Here is a 26,562-nt window from a genome sequence, read left to right on the forward strand (position 1 = left end):
CCCATGTATATCTAAATATAATTCTGTTCTTACGTAGGTACTTTACTTTATGAGTACCAATACCACATGCTAGTTAAGGTCATGTGCATTATATGTATACAATTATACATTGTATACCGTATACCACACATAATTGGATTCTAAAAATGATACAAAATCTAAAAATATTGCAGATCTCAATAAAAGGGATGTATTTATATACTACTTAGTTATCCATACTATTTACCTATGGCAAACTTGTTTTTATAACTATTTTGGATTCAAAATAACGTGAATCTGAATTTTATCTTTGATGACTGATTTAAGTCTGTGGTGGTATATATCTTATATCTAACGTTCCTCTATATCAGTACTGTTATAAGTTTATAACCATGGATTTAAGACCACGTTTCGTAAAGTAAAACTCTAAATTAATAATCGATCTACTGTACCATCATGATATTTATCACTAAGATTTTAGTTACTTTGTAGGTATTCCACATTGTCAATGAGTAGTCTAGATTAACTTCTTAACTAGATCTGAATTCTTATTTCTTAATAGCATTGCTTTTGCTGCAACTGGGCTATTTTACGTGCTATTACTAGAATGTTATAACATTAATCATAGCAGAACTTTCATAAAAATGGCCAATTTTACGACAGATTTGAATATTAGCTAAATAACTCATTTTAAAAATATGGTGAATACCACATACCACAATGCAACGTTCTGAATGACTGACTTAACTTGATCTCTCTGTATAGGCAACTTACTGTTACTGATAGGTCATAACATGCAACCATGCAAGTGTTGTCGCGCTACTTTATTACTTGTTTTATAATTCTAATGTGATATAATTCTAACAGCTGTAACGACACTAATCAACTTCATCTCACATACTGTTTCAACTTTGATGAAACTGAAACTACTTATTTTCGTCTCGGACTCATTGACTAAAACTTCTGAGATCACTCGTGATCCTTTAAATTATATGATTACTATAAACATTCTATAAGGTATATATCTTGTTTACGTTGGCACGTGATTGTGTGCCCCAACTTGGTACTTATATGCAAAGAAAAAGAATAGTCTTAGTTAACCCAGTATTCATATATCTAATTTCATCTGAGTATATCAATTTTACAGTTTGTTTTCCTTTACCTTCAGAAACTTTAGGTTGAAGGTACAGTACTTAAGCAACTATACAGACTTATGTTACGTTTGGTCTGCTTGAGAAGAAAATCGCAAGAATTTATCTGAAATTTTACATTGCTAAGATATATGTAAGTATAAGTAAGTATACTCAGTAAGAGTACGAGTTTCAATACAATGACAATTCAAACACTCTTAACAGTATTGGGCACAATGTGAATCATATTCATTTTTAAGAGGAGATTCATTCTCCGATATTGGCCACCCTGCTTGGGTATTAATAACCAAAAACGTTCTTTGATTTATAAGCTAAGTACTTTAAATTCTGATCCTTTTCTGAGTCGCTCCTTGGTTAAGGCCATTTGTAACTAAAGTTTAACGCTTACTGAAATCTAAACATTTTAAAGTTCACATTGAACTAAAGTAAGACATACATTTAACTTCTAAATAACTTGAAGCTTTATTATAATATAAAGCAGAATTAATTAAAATAACTTCAGAGAACAATATATACATGGGTATAATTTTCATTAACTAACAACTTCACTATTCATATTCGGTACAATGTTTTGAATTTAATTACTTGACTCCATGTCAAGAGATTAATCTTGACCGTCTAAGAAGTTCAGTGGAAATCCCGTATGTGCACGTGCAACGCGGACTGCGCCGTGGCGGCCGAACTCAGATACTTAGTAGGTACAAGTTCTACCAACTTTCACGATATCTAATTCTAATATCCTCGAATTATCAATCCGAAGAGAACTACAAAATGTTCGGTAATAGGCAAACTGTTCCTTTCGAACATCTGGTATAGGTATATTCTTTAGCTCATAGCTTTTCAACTGGTTATTCTAAATTTCAAGGAGTAGCTACCCACAAGCAAGATCATCACCTGAGTTTTGTACTACTTATCATCAAATCAAAAAATATTTTCTGGGAAATCCTTCTTTAAACTGAACCATATTCAATAGGCAATAAAAAACAAATTTCTTTGCAAATTATTTAGACTGCAACAATGTAACATAACAAAGAAACGGGCGGTGGCGCCAGCGCGGGCGCCTGTTGTCTACTCGCCTCGTACTGTGACTTGAACCTTTACAAGTTTCATTTCATTATAAAATTGTAGAATTTGTGCTTCATTTATCAAGGATAGCATTAACTATGTAACATCTTTGCAGTCCAATAACTTGTGAGCAACCACTTGATTATCCCGATGGCGTCTAATTCAATCACTAAATATCTGAATCTGCACCATAATAAGTGCCAGGAATAAATTACTCACACACGCTATGATATATTACTCAAAAATTCACTAAATAGGTATATCTATAATACTCAGGGAAAAATATATGCTGAGTGAACAGATTGTAGACTACAATACTCATTATCTAAAAGTCACATTTCGGTGAACGGACTGTACTATCACATTATTTCAGTATGATAACTAATAAATTCAAATCTGACTTCGCTCATTTGCAGGTCTAAATTTGATCAATTGCTAACTGCAAATTGACATACTGCAAAATTCCAATCATAATCCTCTCAAATATCGTATGCCATCCACTACTGGAAGGATCTTGTCACTATAATGTTACGCTACTCTAAAAGCGACTCTAATGCATGTATCATTTAAACACTCAAAGGTTTACTTCAATTTATAGGTACTTGTAATTTCATCAAATACTCAATAAGTAATGCTTAAATCAGTCAAATACTATTGACTACTAATATAACAGTTACACCAAACTAATTGTATGTATCTTAATCTTTATGTGTATATTTTCATTAAAACCTTTCACGAGTCTCAAGAATAGTCCCCAATTTCTCTCAAACAACTAAAGTATTCACTGGTGAACGTTTATCATGATATTTCAAAATAACTTTTCTTGTATTTTGCAAAACCCTTTTGCAGGGAAAAATAAATTACACGTAAGTCAAACAAAGCTGTAACACTGCACTCAGATCCCAGCATCTCCACCATGTCGCGTATTCATTTAACTATTTATATGAGTAAACGCGAATATCTGAACTGTTAATAATTAATAACCGTGATTAGTACAAACATACTAATCACGGTGACGAACTGAATATGGGATATATCATAAACAAATTAGTTACTTAGTATCACGCACACGTGATGACCGATCAGTCTAATAACCTGATCGTCTGAATGTCAAGGATAATCCTGATGTTCTTAGGGGTTTCACCCCAGTGGCCTCCAACCTCCCCTATAGCCACCCCGTGCCTCGCTAGCAGGGTTGTTCCCTGGGACTGATCACATGGGATTGTTTCCCTAGCTTCTTACACTGATCACATGGGATTGATTCCCTAGCTTCTTACACTGATCACATGGGATTGATTCCCTAGCTTCTTACACTGATCACATGGGATTGTTTCCCCTGGCGCACTGAATATCTAATCTATCTATTATCACACGGTACGGGTACGGTATGTACCTCGTACCTCCTTTAAACCTTACATTATTAGCTCCTTAGTTTCCTTACTCATTATAAACACAATTGGTACATCAAGAAATCAAGTGTAGGTATAACTTATCAATCATAAACGAGATATAAAAGGTAAGTAGAAAGGTCACTTAGCTGCGCACTTGCAGTAACTGGCTGTTGTCTGAACCGGGCCATCACGCCCGCCTCGGCTCCCCGAGCCTGGGCGCCTCGGCTCCGCTTCGCGGGGTCCTCTCGCACCCACGACACTGATAACTCCCTCACTCTCCCTCTGCTCACCGCGGCTGCTCACCAAAAGTGAAAAGCGCTCCCGCGCTGCTCGTTTACGTGGATAAATTAGTCTACCCTCAACTCGCCGATATTAATATTAAGGCTCGTCTACACTCAGAATAATTATCTTGATTATTCTGTGAGTCGAAATCGGTACAACTCCCGATAATTCGGGACACTGTGTTGGGTACTTTACTTATCAAAACTTACTTTGAATAATATGAATAATCTCAGATTTCTGCTCGATTAAACATGAACATAACGTGTTTAAGCGCCTTACTTTTACCTCAAATTCCTCAAAGGAAAATCTTCGTACTCCTTTGAAAACGAGCAAAAACATAGTTACTTCATGTCGTATTTCCTCCCGGCAATCTCTGCGATGTTGTTATCGATCAACAAATCCTCGGGGAAATTCAACTACGATGTTGACATTTTTGTTATGATTCCAAGAGTTTTATAATAAGTAATCATATTAACTCATGACGACCGAATGGCGTAGTGGTTAGTGACCTGACTACTGAGCCGATGGTCCCGGGTTCGATTCCCGGCTGGGGCAGATATTTGTTTAAACACAGATATTTGTTCTCGGGTCTTGGATGTGCCCGTAAAATGGCAATAGGCCCGCCCCCTATTACATTGGGACTAACATAACACTCTAGCGAAAAGTGGGTGCAGCAATGCACCTCTGCCTACCCCGCAAGGGAGTACATTAGTACAAGGCGTGAGTGCGTGTGTGTATTAACTCATGACTTTTTTATAATAAAATGTATGAACATAATAAGGGTAGGATGTTTTTTGGAGTTCTGTACGTATAACAGATTGTCTGTTATAGGATCCCTCGTTTGTCAGTCGAGTCGGCCTGTCCAACTGTCACAGGCAATTTCCCTAAATTAGCCCCGAATTCACTGTAGCGCGGGGGTAATCTTTCAATACTTTACGTAAAACTTTACTTTGCTGTTTTAAGTAGTTACTCTAATTAATTGCCACCGATACCAATGAATAAGTAAGTTTTACTTGTTAGGAATTAGGAATCAAAATCATGACGATGTTTCTATGGTCATCATAGAATATTGTGTTTGAACGCGGTAGACTACGGCTCGACTAGTTATGCACAAACAGGCGAACATTGTATTCAGTATAATGCAGCTTGCTATAGAACCGACAGTGATAAAAAGCCGAGTGTCGACCGGCCGACACCCCTTGCGAGAGGGTTATGTCCGCAGCAGTGGATCATAGGCTGATGATGATGAGCCGTATTCTGCACAGAGACTTCACGAATTCTGACTAAGTAACTATATAAGTCTACAGCAGTGTGCTTAGCAAGGCCACACACACCGGCTCATATCGGAAGCACATATGTGTTTGAAAATGGAAAACAAACATGGCGTTCGATTACCGTTAATGTGTTTCTAAAGGGTTTCTAATATTGGAATATAATAGGTTGCCAGTTGCCGGCAACAAAGGTGAATTGAGGTCCCCGCGTTGGGGTGGGGGTACAAAGGGGGGTGCTGATCCGTAACGATGCTGATGCTCACCTGTGACCGTATTGGATGTGATGTTTGAAGAGGGGCTTTAGGTGTTTAATTATCTCGTAACCCGTGAGGGAAAGAGTAGTATTATTGAGTATTATCATTTATGTTTGATGTAATGTGGCCTTAGGTACTGAGTGTGATTGATTTGAATATGTTAGTAAATAAAAAAGTACCGATAATATATATTAAAGAATATAAAAGCGGTAGAGCTCAATCAAACAAACTATACAAAATCCGGGGATTCGTTAAAATCTGATTTCCTATATCATATAACCGGTAAGTAGTTAAATTATTATGTCTCCTAGGTATAATAAAACTAATTTTAAAGGTTATCTTTAGTTATTTTCTAACAAATAGGTATGTGATCGTACTCTAATCGGTTCACGGTATTCGCTTAAGTATAAAATGTATATGTATCTCATTCAATAATTTTTCATTTCCACGTATTTCAAGCACGTATTTTTCGTGTTTTCAATGCGGAATTTCGCAAACAAAATGTTCGTATTTATTCGCGTGACTAACAAAACATGCCGCTGAATCCAGAACGAAAGTTAAACACAGACAAATCGTTTCAGTTCTAGTAGTTTTACTCAATTACTATTAATTGCAATTCGTTTGATATCTCTTTACAAATTAATTGGTGGAAATTAATCTTGCTTAACCATCGTCCGACGTATTTGTTTGTGTTGTGCAGCCATTTGTTTGTTGTGTTTAATTGCATCAATTACAAACGGGTAGGTACAGATTTAATAATGGTCTAGGCCAGTGAGATTCCTAATTATTGTAACAAACACTAAGCACACTTTGTTTCCTTACAATCAATAAAACGTAAGTAAGTCCCACACTCCGGTTATTGACCTTTAACTAATGCGATCACAAGCTTGTGTGTAATGGGGCTTTCTGTTCGTAAGCAGGAGTCGTGAACTATGAACGTTAGTGTTAAGAATAGTTAATATCTAAATACTTATCTTGGATCCTATACCCTCATTGCGTGATTAGCATAAAGCTTTATCGATGGAAAATTGAGAAAATATTATGAACATAATAAGTAACTGCTGAGTCTGAAAAAAATATATTTTATTTTTCGATTTGCCACTGTATGTAACAAGTGATAAATAAAAAGTTCCATTGACCTACTCATATCTTAATGAACATTATCATCAGTCAATGGAAGTCCTCGCGGCACGAATAGAAGAAGTTGTAAGTACATACTTTTTAGGGAGAATGAATAATACCGCAACAATACCAAATATGCGTTTTATGTATTTTAGATAACATTTATTTGCCGTGAACGGAGCTTGCCTCAAGAATCAAAGAGCAAAGAGGAATAGCGGCGAACAAGTCTTCTTTGAAGTGGGCTCTTTTGTCTTCGAACTGAAACGAAACTTTTAAAACTACAGTACCAATTCAATATTCCTTTCAAGTACCAACTTACTTCGTTATTCACAATAAAGTCTTCACAAACCATGCTTATTTACTTTAGAAATAAAAATTGCTGTAAGTATTGTTTGTCTAACTGTTAGAACATTTTCAGAATAAAAATGTACTTACTGTTTTGTGGTTGTACCGTCCTATCTTATTATGATCGATACCATAATTTCTTAATGATTTTACAAAAAAACAAAAGCTTTTTATAAAGCTATTCTTGAAATATATCACTCACGTATAAAATCACACATCGGGGTTTTAAACACCGATAACATTAATTTAATTTACCTTTACCAACGCTCTCGTGAAATTCTTCACAAAAGCGTTCCATGTGACGTCACAAGCACTTGACATTTATTTATTCTCAATACGAAACAGAGAGGATAGGAATTTGGGGGAATAATGCTGCGATCCGGCGACGGTGCTTAGAGCTGCTCAAGGGTGCTCAAAAGTGCGTGAGATCAAAGCTCGAGTCGCATCACTGCCTGTGCCTACTCTTAAGACTCTACCTACTTTAAAAATACCCGTTCCTAAAATACACCGTCGAGAACCTTTCCCATTGTTAACAAAAAATATGAATAAACTTAAAGATAAAATAAGTTGTAGACTGAATGTGAACGGAAATTGAAATAGGTATATGGACATTATGCTGGAAATTATATTTTACTTGGAACCTTGCTTCATATTGTTTCTGCCAAGACTGGATACTTATATATTTTAAAAAAACTATCCCTGTTATTCATAAAAAGTTATTGAACGTTTTAGCAAAGAACAATATTGTCAAAGAGTGGTCTTTTTTTCTGAATAACAGTGTATGTTTGTAGGCTACAAATATAGACAGAACGTAACAGAAATAAAATTATAGATGGCTACAGTTGCAACATGAAAAAACACCCAATAACTAATTTACTTACTTACTTTTTTTTTGAGAAGAGATGGTTCTTTTTCACAAAACTTAATACATGGATCGTTGATCTTAATAGGTAAGACATTTATGAACCGTGACTAGTTCCTACACCAAGTTTCTACTATCAATGGTAATTTCTTCTTACGTTTTAAAAAGTGCCTTTACTCTACTGGAGTTCAGCGTTAATATTCTCCCTACCATTATTTATGGAGTTTTCTTAGGCCACAGCTGATATAATAAAACCTTAAATTTATTTTGATACACACAAATCCTATTAACAATCTTACGATATTTTTTTTATCTGTGACCTCAAAATGTAAGATTCAATTTTTCAATTCCTTTATTTCATCCTATTGACGAAAATGAAAAATGATTACAATTTTACATGCCTTTTTATTTATAGACCAAGATATGCATTTTTTATATCAATCGGTAAACGAAAGTCGCAAAGAATAAATTTAATTAATTTTATACCTTTAGCGCTTATACAAAATCCCGTTTTAAATGGAAAACTTAAGCGTGCGTAAATTAAAACGCCCTTGTCGCTGTATCCGCTTCCGGTCCTACAAGGGTAGGAAATATTAACACCACACTTTAGATTGAACCATTAAAAATCTATTCTTGAAACGCTACACTTAACGACTGCTCTGGAAAAGTTTACTGTTATTTTATTACATAGCACTGAAATGACTGAAAATGATTTGATGTTGTGTGTCGTGAATTATTTATCCTTACAAAATAGACAGGGCAGCACAGGCAGCATAGAATATGAAACGTATCTGCAAGCTCCAAGCGTTTTACACTCCGGAATAAAACAGGAATATAAAACAGCAGTTTGTGAGGTGAGCGTCATTTTCCTACAACATTTTAGTTTCTGTTTCAAAACGTGCCAACGCGTCAACTGCGCTTCAGATTTTCGCAGAAATATTGCAATAAATGTTTATTTATAATGTCGGCCAAAGTTTCCGCAAGAAGTTTGAGAGTTGTTTCCTCAGCGCACTTGGAGGAAGAGGGTCACAACATTTGGTCCACTCGTATCGTCATATCTGGCCGAGCCGACGCGTGACCGCCAAACTTTGCTAATGTCCAAACTACACAGACCAATATTGAAGAAACTTGTGTTTTTGCTGCGCCTCTTCAGTATTGCCTAAAAGAGTTATAAATGGTCCTCATAATTTCCCACAGTTTTGGGTACAAGAAAAAGAAATGCTTCATAAAAAATGCATCTCGTAAATTAATGTGGTTAGATTTCCCAAACAATGAAAGAACAAATTTTCCTTTCTTCCTTCCGCCTTGCCACTCAGTGGCTGCCTTTATCTGGATGTGATTACGCTCTCAGAAGAGCATAACACAATTATTCCATTCCTACCTAAGAAACAACCATAAAGACGTAATAAAGCGGAGTAAAATGCAAATTGCCGCTTTAATTGTTTATTCCCGCGCATATCAAAAAAGAAATTCTGCTCTCGAGTGGCCCCGCGGCCATCTTCCTTTATGTATAATTCATGTCCACTCCGCGCCGATGTCCGCCGGAATGGGGAAAGGCCTCTAATTGACCGTAAATGGCCCGTAACCTAACCTTTTTCTTGGAAATTGAATACACATGTGCCATTTTGCAACAATTTCGCACGAAATAATATCACGCGAACTTTTCCCGGCTTCCGCGCTAGATTAGTGTAAGTGGAGTATTGATTGTTATGTACCTGAGTCTGACTTTACTTAGCAATGTTTATGTAGGTTACTTCAGACTACTAACACCACAACAATGTGATAATAATACGGGATAACCCATTTTGTGCACATATGTACTAGGGCATGCAATACCGCAATACCGGTATTCGTAATACCGGTATTAGGGACAAAATTCACGCTTTTTTCAATACCGGTATTGAAAGTTAATACCGGTATTGAAGTAATACCGGAATCGAACTTTTTTAGGCTATAATAAAGCGATTAAGATATAGTATTCCTATGTACTGTGAAAGCGCACTTGTTTCCAACCGTTTGATGCAGTTTTCGGCCGTTTTATACTACTGTTGCGCATGCGTAAACGGACACTGGATGTAAAAATAATAATTTATTGTAAAATTTAAACTCTAATACTCAATTCTCGTAAAAATCTATTACAAAAAACTTAATTTCATTGCTTTTTCTCGTTTTATTTTGACCTATACGACCTTTAATCACAATATATGCCATTTATTACAAGGAAATCTAATACCGGTATTAATACCGGGATCCCGGTATTGAGTTGCAATACCGGAACTCAATACCGGTATTGAAAATAGTTCCGGTATTGCATGCCCTAATATGTACGAACTAGGGCATGCAATACCGGAACTATTTTCAATACCGGTATTGAGTTCCGGTATTGCAACTCAATACCGGGATCCCGGTATTAATACCGGTATTAGATTTCCTTGTAATAAATGGCATATATTGTGATTAAAGGTCGTATAGGTCAAAATAAAACGAGAAAAAGCAATGAAATTAAGTTTTTTGTAATAGATTTTTACGAGAATTGAGTATTAGAGTTTAAATTTTACAATAAATTATTATTTTTACATCCAGTGTCCGTTTACGCATGCGCAACAGTAGTATAAAACGGCCGAAAACTGCATCAAACGGTTGGAAACAAGTGCGCTTTCACAGTACATAGGAATACTATATCTTAATCGCTTTATTATAGCCTAAAAAAGTTCGATTCCGGTATTACTTCAATACCGGTATTAACTTTCAATACCGGTATTGAAAAAAGCGTGAATTTTGTCCCTAATACCGGTATTACGAATACCGGTATTGCGGTATTGCATGCCCTAGTACGAACTCTAGAGATAGGTAACTCCCCAGACACCAGTCAAAAACACAACATGCTACCGTTGCGCATCCAGGTAAAAAGGTTAAACAATAACCGAGTAAAGTAAACACGCCTATTACTTTCAGTGAAGCGCACCTGAGCTTCTGAGCCCCTAGTACAGTCAGCAATATGACCTGTCTACTATAAGACTATATGTATGTTACTTTGTGTTTGTCTTTGGGCCTACTGACTGGTTTATGCACAACTTTGGAATACCCAAGTGTCCTGAACAAATAGGAGATAGAAGTACCTACTCGTATCCTTACCCCTATAATGCTTTCAACGGCTTTGAAATAATCAATATTCACCCTTAACTATTACAATATCTAAGTTTATGTCTCGTTTCCCAAATCTCCATCATTCCTTTACATGAGGAGATCTATACCACAATCAATGTTTACATCTACCAACACCAAGAGGAAGTTCAGTAACTTTTGATAGAAAATAACCAAAACACGCTTTCCGACCCGCTTGACCAACGATCTTAGATAGATGGCCGGTAGTGTATGAGGAAGACCGAGGACAGCGTGTTGTGGCGCTGCTTGTAGAGGCCTATGTCCCAGCAGTGGATGACTACAGGCTGATGCTGATGAACCAAATTAGCAGTTTCTACTCCTAACAACTTCCACTCCTCCACCTAACCCTCAAATCCATTGTTACAGAGAACACGTTCACGGTAGTAGTGGAGAAGGACGGGCGCGGGCTAGGCATGTCAGTCTGCGGGGGCGGCGGGCTGGTGCGCATCAGGCGGCTGTACCCGCCGCAGCCGGCGTGGCGCACCGGCCGTCTGGCGCCCCGGGACCTACTGCTGGCCGCGAATGGAGTGCCGCTCGCTGGACTTAGCACTTATGTGAGTTTGTGGGGCTTTTGGGGGGAAACGTGCGGGCCCAAGGCGGTTTACAGACTTCACCGCGCACCGCCGCGGATTGTAGATTTACCATACTGAAATTCCGCGCGGTGAGACGGCGGCAGTGTGATAGAGTAAGCTTTTTTATATAAACTGTGATTTTTGCAATGATAATCCGCCCTCCGCGGCGGTGCGCGGTGAAGTGTGTAAACCGCCTAAAGATTACATATTATTATATAATTTTAGGTAAATATCCTGTTTAACCAAAAACAGTACCTAATAAAAACAACTATATGTATTATACTAAGTATCCCTACGCAGATTACACGCCAAAAAATCCATGAGATAACAACGGCAACTTTGTATTCGTAATAGTCCTTTGACCCACACGGCAACAATACTACAGCAGTTACACAATACGGTCCCCGACAGTTCCAATTTCAAAAGCATGCACGACCGACGGGACAAGCGTCCCTATTGGTGGATACTGTTTGATCGAAACCACTCGAGAGATCAACCGTTGATCCGTATTAACAATTAGGGACCAATTGAAACTCGGTGTCTCTCTACTACGGTTTTAGAATCGCAATCGCCGGCAGAATCAGTACCAGGCCGAATGAGTAATGTCTCGTGAGGGAAAACCCAAATCGATAATACGGCAAATGTAAAGCCGTAACCTCAATCTACTTACGCTGCTTTACGGAGAATTACTTTTGTTAATAATCCAAATGGTGTTGAACATTTATGCTATTATTCCGTCGAATGGGAACAGCCGGAATTTCGCAGCAAAAAAGCTCACGCAAGAATAAAATCAACAACGAAAACGCGAATGGAAAAGCATTTTTCCATTTGTAGCATGAATTTTTCATATTTCCGCGCTTTGCTTGCCCTTCTGCAGACTACCGGATTATACACCGAGCCTTTGTTGTCTAATGATAACATTTCCACTAATCTGAGCTACGTTGGAATATTAAGAATGTTTCTTCGGTGAAAAAATAAAGCGTTTTCCTTCAAAGGCGAGGTCATAAAAGTTTCATGAAACTTGGGAGAGCGTCGCGGCACCGGCCGAACGTAATAAACTGTGAAATGTACATCTCGGCTGAAGTTACACAGCGAAATTGCCTTGTGCTAAATTGAAACTGATTTCCAACTGTGAACAACACCCGAACTTCATTAAAGCCCATAATTGCCGGCTTAATTTCAACGGATCTGATGACGTAGATAATACCTACTTTAGCGGTCTGCAAAAAAATAAAGGTATGTTTTTCTATAAATCTTTCAAAATTAAATAACCCTGGGTTGATGCCGCCGGCTCAGCGGGTGGCGTGCAAATTGACGTTAAACCTCACCTTTCATAAAAATTGCTGACGTGAAAGAAAAGTTGATTTATTAAAAGGTTTCCTACCACTGCTAGGTAGGAACATTAGGAAATTCTTCACTAAACTAAAGCTAAAGCTCATTTAAGTAACTATGATGTGATGGTATCTGCTGGAGCTAAGTATTTATTTTATTGTGTAGCCCATGTATGAATGAGCTTTTAAAATTCCTTCCTCCACAGAAATAAAATAACACTACATACATAAAGTTCTCACATTGCGTATGCTCTTTTGACAGTATACTTAGTTAGGAAATACCTACTGTAAAACATAAACTGGCATTGATATTGATGTCAATTTCCCGCGCATATTTCCATTCTAAATTTCGGAAACAAATCATTAACTCAATTATCCGAGAGGTTCCGAAAATGAACATAAAATATCAAAACCAAAGTTTTGGATTGTACAATTATGTAGAATAATGTAATTTCAAACATTCCCGCAACGCAATGCTAAATAGAAAATGTAGAAGTGATAATACATCGTTCCGAGCATCCATTTGGTGCTCTGCTCGTGGCGTTTGAAAAATTGTCCGTCCAACATGCATTGTTCCCCTGAAACAGTGCCGCGTGCGCCAGAATAATCTAGCTCAGCTTGCTAGTTGAATTTCTATTAGCTATTGATTCGGTATCTGTAAGGAAAAAAATAAAATAGGTTAAAAAATGGACGCCAGAGCTAAGCGAATCTAAGTTCAGGCGTAACGCAAAGAAGTTCTGCTGATTATGTAAGCGATAAGCATACCCCGCGCAAAGGGTTATGGACTTATGATAATCCGCAAAGTTTATAGGCTATTTACTTAGGTATCATGGGCCCAATTTCTGTCATATTTGACTGATGGGGTACACCCAAGTCTGTGTTGTTCTATCATCATCATCATCATTTTCAGCCCGTATCTGCCCACTGCTGAGTATAAGCCTCCTCCCTATCACACCATCTCTTCCGGTCCTGTGCGAGTCTATTGAAGTGTCTACCGGCCACCTTAACAATTGTGTTGTTCTATGGATGAAGATTTTAGTATAATCGTTTTTCCTTTGTTTGTGCAGGAAGCGCTGGAAGTCCTCCGCACGGCGGCCCCCAGGGTCGAGCTTCGGGTGTGCCGGCCCCCGCTGGACGTGCTGGAGAGCGTGACGCCCCCCGAGCCCCCGACGCCCCCCGCGCGCACCCCGCACCCGCCGCACACGCCCTGCCCGCCGCCTGACCCGCTCAACTGCCATCCTATGCATGCCAGGTAAGGGTTACAGGAGGTTAACAGAACCCTTTTAAAGATGGCACCTCCATTACTTCCACGGAATTATAAAGTGCAATTATAAAACTTGTATTAATTTATCTGCAGCGCTATAATAGCAATACGACAATTTTACTATGAGTCGCTAATGCTAGTACCTAATTTCTTGTAGCACTACGAAGGATGCTAGAAGTCTAGAAGATTTTGCCTTTGCAATTAAAAAATACAAAAGTAGGTAGTCTAAAATATTTTTAATCAATGTTACAAACCTTACCTAAGTAACTACTATGACAGAGAGAAGAAAATTCTGGGATTTCAATTACTTATGCAAATTGGTGTCTCCTAAAACACGCTGCACGACGCTCGGCCGACCACAAGTGTAAATTAAATTGGTAAATGACCCTCGTTATTGTTAGCGCAGCAGTTGTCGTCCCACAAACAAACGAGCGCGGGTTCGATGCCCGGCCGGGGCCACTGTGTCAATGTTGACTCTGCTCACCGACGCCTCACCCAAGTTTCTTTGTACACCTAAATTACTCATGCTTAGATTATTTGATCTGGAGGATATGATAAAAACGGTTTTTAATTAAAAATAATATCCGGTTAGACCGCGCGTAACCTAATCTTATTTATTTCTCAGATAAGATGCTTCCTTTACTTATTCACGTGGAAGATCTGTTGTTTACAGGTGCAAACTATGCACATCTTATCTAATTTGCAACCCAGTGAGCAGCATTGAACTGTAAAATCTGCCAACAATAATTCAGAGCGACTCTGAGGAGCGAAAGCAGATTCGAAACTTGTAGACACCGTTCGTCAATGCACAGATTAAGGATTTAGCGAGCTAAGCCGTCACGAAGGCACGCGGCGATGCCCGAAGATTGTCGAAGATTTAGAACTGCTTAGCATGAGGCTCAGGCCTGCCTCTTGCCTGCCGAAGTCGGATTATCGATTAGGATCGGCCAGCTCAATGTCCATTATAATTTACAAGTTCCAGATCCACGTCGAACTAACTTCTTCCATGAATTTCAATGAGAAACTCCTTCAATTAAAGAAAGGATTGCTTCGTGTAGATTGCGGGGCGTCTAAACTATCCGGCCAGCCCTATAAACTTTAATGAACAGCAAATATTTTAAACTGCGGCCTCGTATAAAAAAGATACGGTGACATTCTTTGTTTAATGGCCGACACGGTGCTATTTATGCTTGTAAACGTCCATGGCGGTAATAAAGAAAATAGTATCTTGCCACTAAGGAAGGTAAAGAAATTACTAGCGTCGTTGCGAACATTTTTAGCTCCACCTTTTTAAAGAGCTTCATCTTACAAAGTGTCGTCTTTTATGCCTCGGGGTGCCTTCCTAGGTAAACTAGGCAACGCTGCCTCATTATTCGTCCTTTCTACGCCGACGATCATTAGCAGCATGTTCTCTGAAGTGCAAATTATTAGTAGATCCAATTTCGCACTCATTTTTTCTTGCAACCATGTTACATCCGTATATACAGTTTGGATGTGGGAACTTTAGTTTTTTTTTATTTAAACAGAGTCTACCTACTCAAATCACAACTCACAACCTTAGAAATTTCAATTTAAATCGGCTTTGAAAATGCGCCGAAGTTGACATCAACAATCCAAATGGATTCATTTTATCAGCAGACATAAATATATGCATCCCGATATTCAAACCGAACATCCATCTAACAACCATTCGTCTCTGCTATTGTACCAGGCTATCAGCAACCACCAGCAGTGCTACGACCTCCTCATCGGAGGGTCGCGGGCGGCGGGACGGCAGCCCCGACGACCGCCGGGACCTCCACCTGCCAGACCTGGACCGTCCGCTGCCCGTCTACGTTGTGCAGTACGGGGTAAGACTTCTATGATTTACTAGTACTTTTTTAAAAGTAAATTGAGGCAATATTTTATGGATCCTGTTTAGAAACGACTTGTGAGTGTACCTACTATATTATTGAGCTTCGTGTAGCTACTTCTTATACCCTGAGAGTAGCATACCGTTGGTATTAAAATCAATATAGGAGTTGTTATGAAGTATATGTCCGGTCGAAAAAGAACATCTTGGGTCCAAAATCTGAAAGACTGGTACAACACCGACACCACATCCTTGTTCCGAGCAGCAGTCTCGAAGGAAAGAATAAGCCAGATGATTGCCGACCTCCGATAGGAGATGGTACCCAAAGAAGAAGATATGTCCATACCGACCAGATTCTAGAATCACGGTTTGCAAAACAAAAGTCGTAGCCCAACTTATTATCACCTTGTCATTAAAAGTTTGACTACTTCACATCATGTTAGAACATTAAAGCACCTCGTTCATTAATTTATAACCATATCATATGCATATCGTACAACAAACATCTTCATTAAGGCTTCATATTGAGCAGCATGTATTATAACAACGTTTCCTCTTCAAAACGGGGAACACGATGTTGATAGAAGTTTTTAATGAGCGCTGTTCTAACGGATCATTTTCTTTGTTCACGCCACACAACAGAACGACGGATCTGTGGTATGAAATTTTATCTATTTTATTTTAACTGCAAATTTATTTCCCACAAGACTCACATAATAGTGGTCTTGTGTTTGCTTTCTTCTTGCTCTAGTTTTTGTTTAACCCCTGCTACAACAAGAAGTAACATTAAAATCTAATTTTGTACTTTTAGGTAGTAATATCTTCTACTTCGCTTCTAAACGTTTAGATACTTAACCTACTCGTATCACACCAATCAGCAGCATAAACAACTCATAAAACCCGTATTTTATAACACGCCGATCATATCAGCCAGCGACTAAAGTACCAGGCGCACATAAATTCGCAGGAGTTCGACATAGTGATGACGAAGGTGAACGGCTCGCTCGGGTTCACTCTGCGGAAGGAGGACCACAGCGCGCTGGGCCACTACGTGCGCGCGCTGGTGCGGGAGCCGGCGCTCAGCGATGGCAGGATACAACCGGGGGATCGGATTGTTGCTGTAAGTATCTAGTAACAATATAAGTACAGTCACGAGCAATGAAAGAGTTCCAGTGAGATGTGGCACGTCAATGGCAGATGGAACTTTTTCGATGCACGTGAGCGTACTTTTTTGTGAATGTTTTAAATAAACCGGTACCGGTGTTGCTGCATCTTATCACTGTAATAGGCATGGTGCAAATAAGGTTAGGGGTAGTCATCGACTTCTGCTAATTGCACTGACTTTATCCTCGAGTAACTAACTCAATACCAGCTCTACGTTTGACACCGACACCCAAGAAAACTGACCGAATTATCGAAATTCAAATTTCTGACTGGCAAATGAAATATGAGTAAGTAATAACTGAGCCTATGGAACAATGAACATTGCATAGGTGTGGCTAATGGCAATTATTAATACGCCATTCGTATCAAATGCTCCAGAACAATGGGAATCAATAAACAGTGAACAATGACTATAAACATTCCTATGTCCCATAATAATAACAATTGTAATTACTATCCAATTTCAGCCAGTCCACATCTAATTGTGATTAGAATAACACATGATATTCATTTCAATATGCCAGTGAACATTGTAATATAGGGTGATTTTTGGAATGAAAAAAATAGGTGTAGTGCGAAAGAATATTTTTCAGAACTCTTTCTGTGTAAGTATAACTCTACAGTATTGGTTTCAAATAATGTGCTTCTACCTACTGATAAACTCTTCAACTCCAACCTTCATCAGATATGACCTAAGGACAAGCACTGCTTTGCTTTGAGCGGTAGCTAATAGTAACTACTTAATGTAAAAATCACCGCGACGTATAGTTTGGTGCAATCAATTTACTAATTCTGAGGTTGGCAGCGAATAATACTTTTATACCTTGTGAAACTAACAAACCGCCTATTTACTAAGAATCTCAACGATTGGTCGTTGGTTAGTTTGACAAAGTACAGTCAACATCAGGAACTATCAATTCGTTTAGACCGAACTGCATGTACAGTCGCTTAATGCAGCAAAAGCCCTAAAAATTCCATCCCCAATTCCGCAGGTGAACGACACTCCGATGTCGAACATGTCGCACGCTGACGCCGTGTCGTTCCTGCGGGCGTGCGGCGCCGAGGTGCGGCTGCGACTGTACCGGGACCACGCCGCCACGCCACTCTCGCCACTGTCGCCTAGGGAAGAAGGACCTACAGATTCTGATGCCCCTAGCAGTCTCACTAAACCGAAGCCTCCACTACGGTAAGAGCGGCTTATTTCCTTTGTTTCTTCAGGATATAGCACTTGCTGTAGATTGCTGCAGCCCTGCTATTTTTTAAGGGTTACCGTATCGCCGTAAGGCCACTGAAATCCTTACCATAATACCATACTATTGAGCAATCCTTCAGAACGTACCAATGGTAATTTACCCAACACAACGCTTAACTTCTCAATTATATTCATAAAGCTGAGGTAGAAATCCCTCTGTAAAGTCTACCACTCAACCCTTTACTTTCGTATATTCCAGACCAGAAGCAGTGTCCATGCTATGTGACCTGGCAGCCCGGAGGCTGACTCCGGATGCGGTAGACGGCTCCCGGTCCCCCTGCCTCTCACCACGCAAGTTCCGCAAGCTCACCAAGGAAAACCACTACGAACAGCCTATTGGTAACGTGCTTCTTTATTTGGAATACTTTCTCCGATTTGTGAACTCCTGGTAGATTCGACACCTGCCAGTATGGTTTTTCTAAAGAACTTTGCAAATATACTGCAATTTAATCCAGGATTACCACTAAATCCACTAATATAATAAAGTGTACACTAAACTCTGCGTTCGCTCTCTAATGTAAATGCTAATTATACTAATCTCACAGCCCACACATAACACAAATGTCCTATGTCCATATGAAGCCTCATTATTTATGCAAATCAGTCGGAGTGCATGCCGGCGTAATGAAATTATTCCTGTATTTGGATGAGCGGCTAACTTGTATAAACCCATTATTCTAATGAACCAAAGGCTCCGTAGATTAAAGTTATCAAACAATTTAAGCAATACTAATTCGCTTCCACATAAACGCGTTTGGCTAAGAGTTTGTGAAGCATGTTTGATACACGCATCGCACTAAGCAATGTAGGTGTTCTTCAGATTGCTCAAGTGGCAAGTCGGTAGTATCGCAAGGCCGCGGCCGCTCGGATGTTGAAGACGGGCGCCGACCGAGGGCCTTCTCGGTGACTTCCAGTCCCGTGTCCAGCTCTAGTAGAAAACAAAAACTAAGCCTGACAGGTGAGACGCTGTCGGCTCACTCTGCTGTCCTGCGCCATTCTTCACCCCTCTCTTTCTCACTGCACCTATCCAGACGGCAAGCTGACTCGCCGTCTAACCATAGAAGCAACTATGTGTTCCAAACATTCTTACCATTACGCAGCGAACACCTTATGCTGTCTAGTTAGTGCCGCTAAATAGTTCAACACTAGGCATCCAAAAAGTAATCAAAGTGCTACCCCATTTACATACCTATACACTACACCCAACACCCTTTTAAACTTTTTGTATCGTAATTTGTTTGTGTTTTATGTTCAATGTTTATCGCATATGTTTGGCTGTGAAACTAAAACGATTTTAATATTTCAGTGCCTCCTCACGGATATGAGTTAAACAATTTGGATAATGAAACATTGGATGCTCCGAATTTGTACCAGGAAGACATATCTCAACAGAGGTATCCGGAGCCCACATTCCACTTGGACTCTAACGAGCCAGTGTCTATGCCAGTGGAGCTGATAAGCGATGAAGCGAGGTTCAAGCACAGCAACCCCGCTTACCAATCAGCTGTTCTACATACAACTTCAGGCGATGGAGGCAGCAATACTGATGGACATAAGGATGATGGTTTGTTTAATTTTATGCAATCATTCCATGAATTAATTCAATCACTTTGAATGAGGATTCTGTATTTTTTAAATCAATTAATTTTATTATTATATCGAAATTTTCAGGTAAAGGCTTGAAGAAGTGGAAAGGAGTGACGTTGTCTCCGGATAATGAGCGCAAGTCCATAGTAAAGCCTCCTGCCAATGACGCTGATGCCGTTCAGAAAGAAAACATCAAGCCTGACCCGCCTCCAGAGTTCAACACCAACACTGAACCCACGGTATGAGTCAGATTACATTCATCAGCAAACTGTAGTATCTATACTGGGTCTGCTGGACATAATTCTTTCTCAAGAAGCGCCACAATAATCTGGACATCCAATGTCACCGTCGGAATAAAGGGCACTCACACCACGTTTGCGTCTTTATCATCACGGCGAAAACTCGTCTACCCAAAACCCGCCCCAAAAGTTATGGGTTCTTCTTTTGTGTCCTATTCATTGGTCAGTGTCTATAGTTGTTAGGTAACATGCAGCTTTATCAAGTTCAGCATTAATTTATCTCTCATCAAATGCAATTTTCAACTTCTAGGTGGTGACAGTAGAGCTGAACCGCGGCTGGAACAGTCGGCTCGGCTTCAGCGTGCAGAGCCACCCGCAGTCAGCACAGAGCTACATCTCCGCAGTCTACGACGACAGCGTGGCCGCGCGCGACGGCCGTCTGCGCCCCGGTGACGTCATACTACAGGTACCTACCTACACCACTACTCACATTATACTCCTATAGTACAGTCGGCGCAGAGATATATCTCCTGGTGACGATGCTACATTTGCCCACACCACTACTGACATATAAAAGTTACAGTTACAGTGCCGTTTACAAGCTCATCATGAGCCTATAGCAGTCCACTGCTGGACGTAGGCCTCTCCCAAAGCATGCCACTGGATGAAATCTATAGGTTTCCATATCCAATCCTTACCTTTCGCAAGTCGTCACCCCATCTAGCCGGAGGGCGTCCTACACTAAATTTGCCTAGTTGCCACTCCAGAATACGTTACCCCATCGGTTAACGGTTCCTCAACAGATATGACCAGCCCACTGCCACTTCAGCTAACTAACTCGGTGAGCTATTTCGGTGAGAGCTTTTTCGTAGTCCACGGAGGCCAGGTACAGAGGCCGCTTATACTCTTAAGTCTTTTGTATAAAATCTCCCAATCTGTGTGTATGTGAACTACTACGGTTCCCTATCTCGGTTAAGGCTGTCACTAAAGCTGGAAGAAAATCAGAATCTGTCAAATCTAGTGAGGGGGGGTTGAGGTATGCGGGGCGTTCTACGGACAATGACATGAAATTTTAACATAGTACTCGAAAACATAAAAGTGAAGACATGCCACTTTGTTAAAAATATACTAAGTAAGTAATATTGTTTTGTGATACGAAAATATTTATTTTTATTTGAAAGTATTTTTAATATTTAATAATTAATTATATATAAAGTCGTACCCGTGCCGATATTTATACAGGTTGTTGCAAAAAGGGTTTAATACTATGCCGAAACCTACGTGTGCAGCATGTTATTGATGTTATTTCTAAGCCAGGAAATGAAATCAGAATGTAAAAAAATCGCGAAAATATTATCAGAGTTTAATAGTTCAGGGTGTTGTATTAAACTCTGCCCCCGTGTAATAAAAAAAGTATAGTTAGCCGAAAGGGCGTTACTCAGGCGTAACTCTGAAAAACTTTTATCCTACGTATTTTTTTATATTCATGAAAAAAACGCTTCTTCATATAATTTTTTTTGGTCACGTGACCTTTTAGTTAGACGACCTGTTTTTTTTGGTGTTTCAAAAGCAGAACAGTAGTTTGCAGAACTCTGCATATACAGGGTGTCACAAAAGGTTACGTAGCTGGCAAAGGGATATGGGGAGGTCACCAGAAAAATAATAACATGTAAGTACCCCCGCAAGGGGGTACATTAGTACAAGGCGAGAGTGTGTATTTTTTTTTAAGTACTTATGTGTATTTGGGATATGATAGAAATAATATTTTTGTTTCTTAAAAACCAAAAAATTTACACCTTGCTGCGCTCTTTTGCTCACTGTAAGTACACCTACAAATATTGCTGTATTAAAAAAAACGGTTTTGTTATAACGATTATAAAAAAAAGTTATTTTCATGTCAAGGAGTCATTTACCTAATTACGATTTCACTCAACAGCAGGTGAACTGAAAAAATAAGTTCTAGTTCTATCATCACTTTAGATCGCAAACATTGTAACTCCACTTTTCTCGGCGAAAAGTACTCTTTGGTGTCAATAGAAACGTATTTTGAATTCACATGTTTTCCTCTTTATTCGAAAAAAAAAAACTGTATTCCGCATTTTACCATTTGTTTTCCTCTAAACCCCAAACCGTGATTTTTAAACAAGAAAACTTAGTAATTATACCCTTTATTCTCATATACAACGTGCGATGTAGGCGAACGTGAACGAAAACTATGCAATAAGCCTTTGTTTTTATTACTACTTTAGTAAATTACAATAACATACTCAACAATGTTAATTTTTCTTTTGCAATGTTATGTTGTTAAATTAAGATCTAATATTTTATTAACATGAAGTTACTTTCAACTTTTTTTTGCATCTATGCGTCGAATCACAGCATGACGGCTGCTGCTGCTTCCTGCTGTCCTGTCCTCCAACCAATCCCACCAGTACTGCAGGTTGCGTCGAATACGAGCCATTCTCTTCGACTTGACAAGACAGGTGCTCCCGGAAGGATCATAGATCGCACGGAACCCGTACCGTATAGAGGCAACGGACTCCTTTGCAACAGCCCCCCAGATTCGGAAGTAGCCCATGCACTGCATGGCGAGCACAGCTGCAGCAATTTTTTCGTAATGAATCATTGGGATGTCATCCCCGAAGGAGGCTCTCAGCCTACCTCACGACCTGTGTGACATTAGAAAAATGCACTGTGCTAACGCCGTTTGCGAGCTTGATTTGCAGGACCGCGTTGTATGCCAAGTTCCACAGCAGAGGGGTCCAAGACCTACCGCTGTGGAACTCCGCAACTGAACTTCTTCAGTGAAAACAAACCCTCTCTTTTCGCATCCTTAATGTACTTGTTAGACACGTATGACCTCTGTCAATTTTCTGCAGATAAGAAGACAAGTGATGGTATAGATGGAAGGTTCGCCCTCTAGGGGATAGAGTTGAACGCGGTTACTATTTTTAAGCAAACAGCCAGCGCAACAACTCGCCCGTGGTTCTTATCCTGCTCCGACAGTGAACGAACGCAAAGTATTGTACCCACTATTCGAATCCGCATTTTGGATGCCAAACTGACTGTCCGAAAGGTCGAAACCGTACCACCACAGAGGTATGACTCGTTCGAAGAGCTTATCAGGCTCTTACAGCAATCAGATGTGTCGGTACACTGAAAGATAATCTACAGGCCTGCTTTATTTATTTAGGAGCACTAATGGCCTCCTTTCAGTCATTGAGTCACTGGCACTCAGGCTGCGGTTGAACAGGAAGATAGACTGTCTAAACAAATCATTTTTAGGCTAGTTAAAAAAAACTTTAGGTGGGTAGTATGCCAACTAGAACTACAAATAAAACAGTATTTTTGTCTCCTCTAAAATTTGGTCACGAGGAGTTACGATGATTACGATCTAAGGTGACGCTGACGATATTTTATACAAGGTATTGAAAAAAGGGTATAAAGCTTAGCCAAAAGTGGATTTAGGTGCCATTCTGATCCACTTTTCTTCTACAATTTTGAAAATTCACGTAACAAAACCTTTTACATAGAAACTTATTCGATCACGTGACTTTTTACTATAGAGACCGAATTTATTTTTCGAGAATTTCCAAAACTTGGAGAACAAAAGTTGTTCAGAATAACCCCTGAGTCAAACCCTTTCGGCACAGTATACCCTTTTTGCAACATCCTGTATAGGTAATATCAGGTTTATAAAAGACCTGGGCCTGTAGAGTGAGACTCGGCATGGGGAGTCATAATTTATAGATCTTTTAGGTTGCAGTGGCGAATGGGCACTGGTAGCCCTGCCCTTTTCTATAACTATAACTATAGGTAATTTTATGGCAATTTAAAAATGGTATAACATTTATCTATTTGAAAAAATCATTAAAAATATACATTACCTATCACCCTAATTTAAAAAAAAAATTCAGCCCTTACTTTAAACTTATAACACCCCTCTATTTCCTTCAGGGGTTAAAAAACCTGTGTATTTAATATTTTCTTATGAGTTTTTTTTTAAAAACTAGGCTCTTACATAGTTGTACATAATATTATGCGGTATTTTATTCCACTTGTAACGCATAAAATTCATAGCTACAGTAAACATTTCATTTTTTTCATGGCGAGATACAGTCGCACTTAACCGCTTTTTTGCAAAGCTTGTTAAATAGATTTAAAAAATTATGTAAATTTTAGATCTTCAATTTTTAAAAATACTTACTTATTTTTAACAACCTGTAGTGTACAGACTACCACATCTTAAAATATATATATTTTTAATTAACTACGGTTTTTGGTTTCAAATAAAACAAATTATGAACTTACTTTTCAACACCCTGTATATTGTGTAGCTTACCTACCATACACAACCGTTAAAATAAAATAAATTACCCCTCAGAATATAAACAGGCTCGCGCTTTGGCATACTGCATTGACCGTATAGTTCTTATTCGGAGAATCTAATAAGTGTCATTATGTGCAATGTTTACCTTTATCTATGCATCTGTAACTCTATAGTAAAAAATGTAAACAAATCGAAAAGGCGAAATGTTTTCTAAGAATTTTCGGCTTTTCTGCATCTAAAATGATTAGAAAATTAACTTTCCATAGCAAATGCATATGTATTATAATACTTGTAGTCATAATTTGTTGATTTAATCAGTTTTTGTGAAATATTTGATAAAAAATAAAATGGCGTGGGTATCGCTCCTAACAGGCCGCCACCAGGGCGACGACTGAAGAAATCTGAAATCTGTCACGGTGTCATCATTTTTAAACCGGAATTTATTAGTTTTTTGCAAAAAAAGTTGACTTCTGGTCCATTAAATCCAACTCTTTAAGGTAACTTTGTTAAGAATTTAATTACCTACACATACATATAAGATTCCATGAAAATGGGCCCTCTGATTTCGAGGGTTTTTTCATAATAAGTCAAAAAATGGCAAAAGACATGGTGTGTTTGCAATTTTTTTTAACATACTTATTATAATCCCGCACCAATTTATAAGCAACTAACATGTTCAGTATACCCTCTGCTACAAAATATATTTTTATCAATGTGATAGAAGCCACCGTTTTTCCAATCTAATCAAGTATATCAAGCCGACTTTAGCATTTTAGCTTTAGGGATCCCCTTAATGCGGAGAAAAACTAAAAGATAATTACAGATGGCGCCTTAGGCGAATGTGCCTGATTCCCCAGTTCAGTCTCCATTTTTTTTCCCAATAATGTAATTGGTCAGAACCTGAAAGGCACACTCGATCGTGGAAAGTTTCACTTGGTGTCTTGTTTCAGGTTAATGATGAGAACGTCACATCCATGAAGACGCCCGAGGTCATCGACCTGCTCCGCATTCTGCGAGGTTCTATCTGCATCACCGTGCTACGACCGCCTAACTCACAGTAAAATGAACCATATGCCTTGTGAATAAGCTCTAAAGCTACTGTAACAAGAAGTATTTTTTAAATATTTAATTTCATGTACCTGTGCAGCAAATTATCGTGGCTTCGGTCAAAGATGGCGATAAGCACAAAATACTTACTAAAGTTTATTCCATCATCAACAATACAGGATAGTTTATTTTTTGCCAGCAAATGTATAGTATCAAAAACATATTTAAAACTGGGAGTAAAAGGGGAATGTGTAAATCGTGGTATCTGCATATAATATCTCTACTTGAGGCTATTTGCATGTTGAGCATATATCTATACTGAGTGCATGATATATTTAAAAATCGTTTGCATGAGAACATAATAATATTTATACTTAATGTAAAAGTTAATAGCATTATGAGTTTTCTTAAGTATACATAATGAAAAAATACTACTTATCTCTCGTTATGTAATTCTATAAAGAGACCATAAAATTTAATGATTGTGGAAAGTTCCTAATTGTAATCAGCGACTAATAAAATTATTTTAAAAGATTTATTTCTGCAATACTTCGTACCTACATACCTACTGATATTTTTACAAAACTCTTCTAACATGTCGGAGTAATACAGTGACAAGCAATATAAAATACATGTAAACACATACACACACTCAAAATATATCGTCCAAAATACTGACGTTAAATGAGCCGTTTTCCTTGACAGCTGTCAGTTGAGCTTTTGGGTAAGAGGATAGATGGCGTGAAAACGCAGTGTATCAACTGTCAAAAATTACATAGAGAGCAAAGAGTACTAAACTCAGAATAAGAACTCAAACTCAAACTATCTCAAAAGAGTCACTATCTCAAGTGCACTAACTCTACAGTATCAAGGGAGGAGGAGCAGATAGCTCAACTACAACTCAATTAATACAGGAGAAACACAAGGAAACTGAGAAAACTTGAAAAGAACGGCTGTACGCACAATCGCACTGAACGCTGAAGCAACAGTGACATCGACATCATAGAGAAAATAATACTACTACTACCTACCTACGT

The 26,562-nt window shown here is 38.7% G+C and overlaps 1 protein-coding gene across 4 annotated transcripts in view; it reads left to right on the top strand.

Annotated features, from left to right (window-relative positions):
- LOC105380288 overlaps positions 1-26,206 on the top strand; it is a 76,316-nt gene extending 50,110 nt beyond the window's left edge. For 2 of the 4 annotated variants that reach the window (XM_048624771.1, XM_048624774.1), the window contains exons 5-16: positions 11,254-11,441; positions 13,858-14,042; positions 15,766-15,904; positions 16,549-16,563; positions 16,874-17,026; positions 18,063-18,256; positions 18,522-18,661; positions 19,143-19,280; positions 19,629-19,886; positions 19,994-20,148; positions 20,459-20,614; positions 25,429-26,206. In XM_048624771.1, the coding sequence (XP_048480728.1) occupies positions 11,254-11,441; positions 13,858-14,042; positions 15,766-15,904; positions 16,549-16,563; positions 16,874-17,026; positions 18,063-18,256; positions 18,522-18,661; positions 19,143-19,280; positions 19,629-19,886; positions 19,994-20,148; positions 20,459-20,614; positions 25,429-25,539 (1,832 nt within the window). In that variant the 3' untranslated portion in view covers positions 25,540-26,206. The remainder of the gene's footprint in view (positions 1-11,253; positions 11,442-13,857; positions 14,043-15,765; positions 15,905-16,548; positions 16,564-16,873; positions 17,027-18,062; positions 18,257-18,521; positions 18,662-19,142; positions 19,281-19,628; positions 19,887-19,993; positions 20,149-20,458; positions 20,615-25,428) is intronic. The other 2 variants (XM_048624773.1, XM_048624772.1) reach the window with 2 other exon arrangements.
- The last annotated feature ends 356 nt before the right edge of the window (positions 26,207-26,562 follow it).

The sequence above is a fragment of the Plutella xylostella genome, chromosome 12 (assembly GCF_932276165.1).
Source record: "Plutella xylostella chromosome 12, ilPluXylo3.1, whole genome shotgun sequence".
NCBI lineage: Eukaryota > Metazoa > Arthropoda > Insecta > Lepidoptera > Plutellidae > Plutella > Plutella xylostella.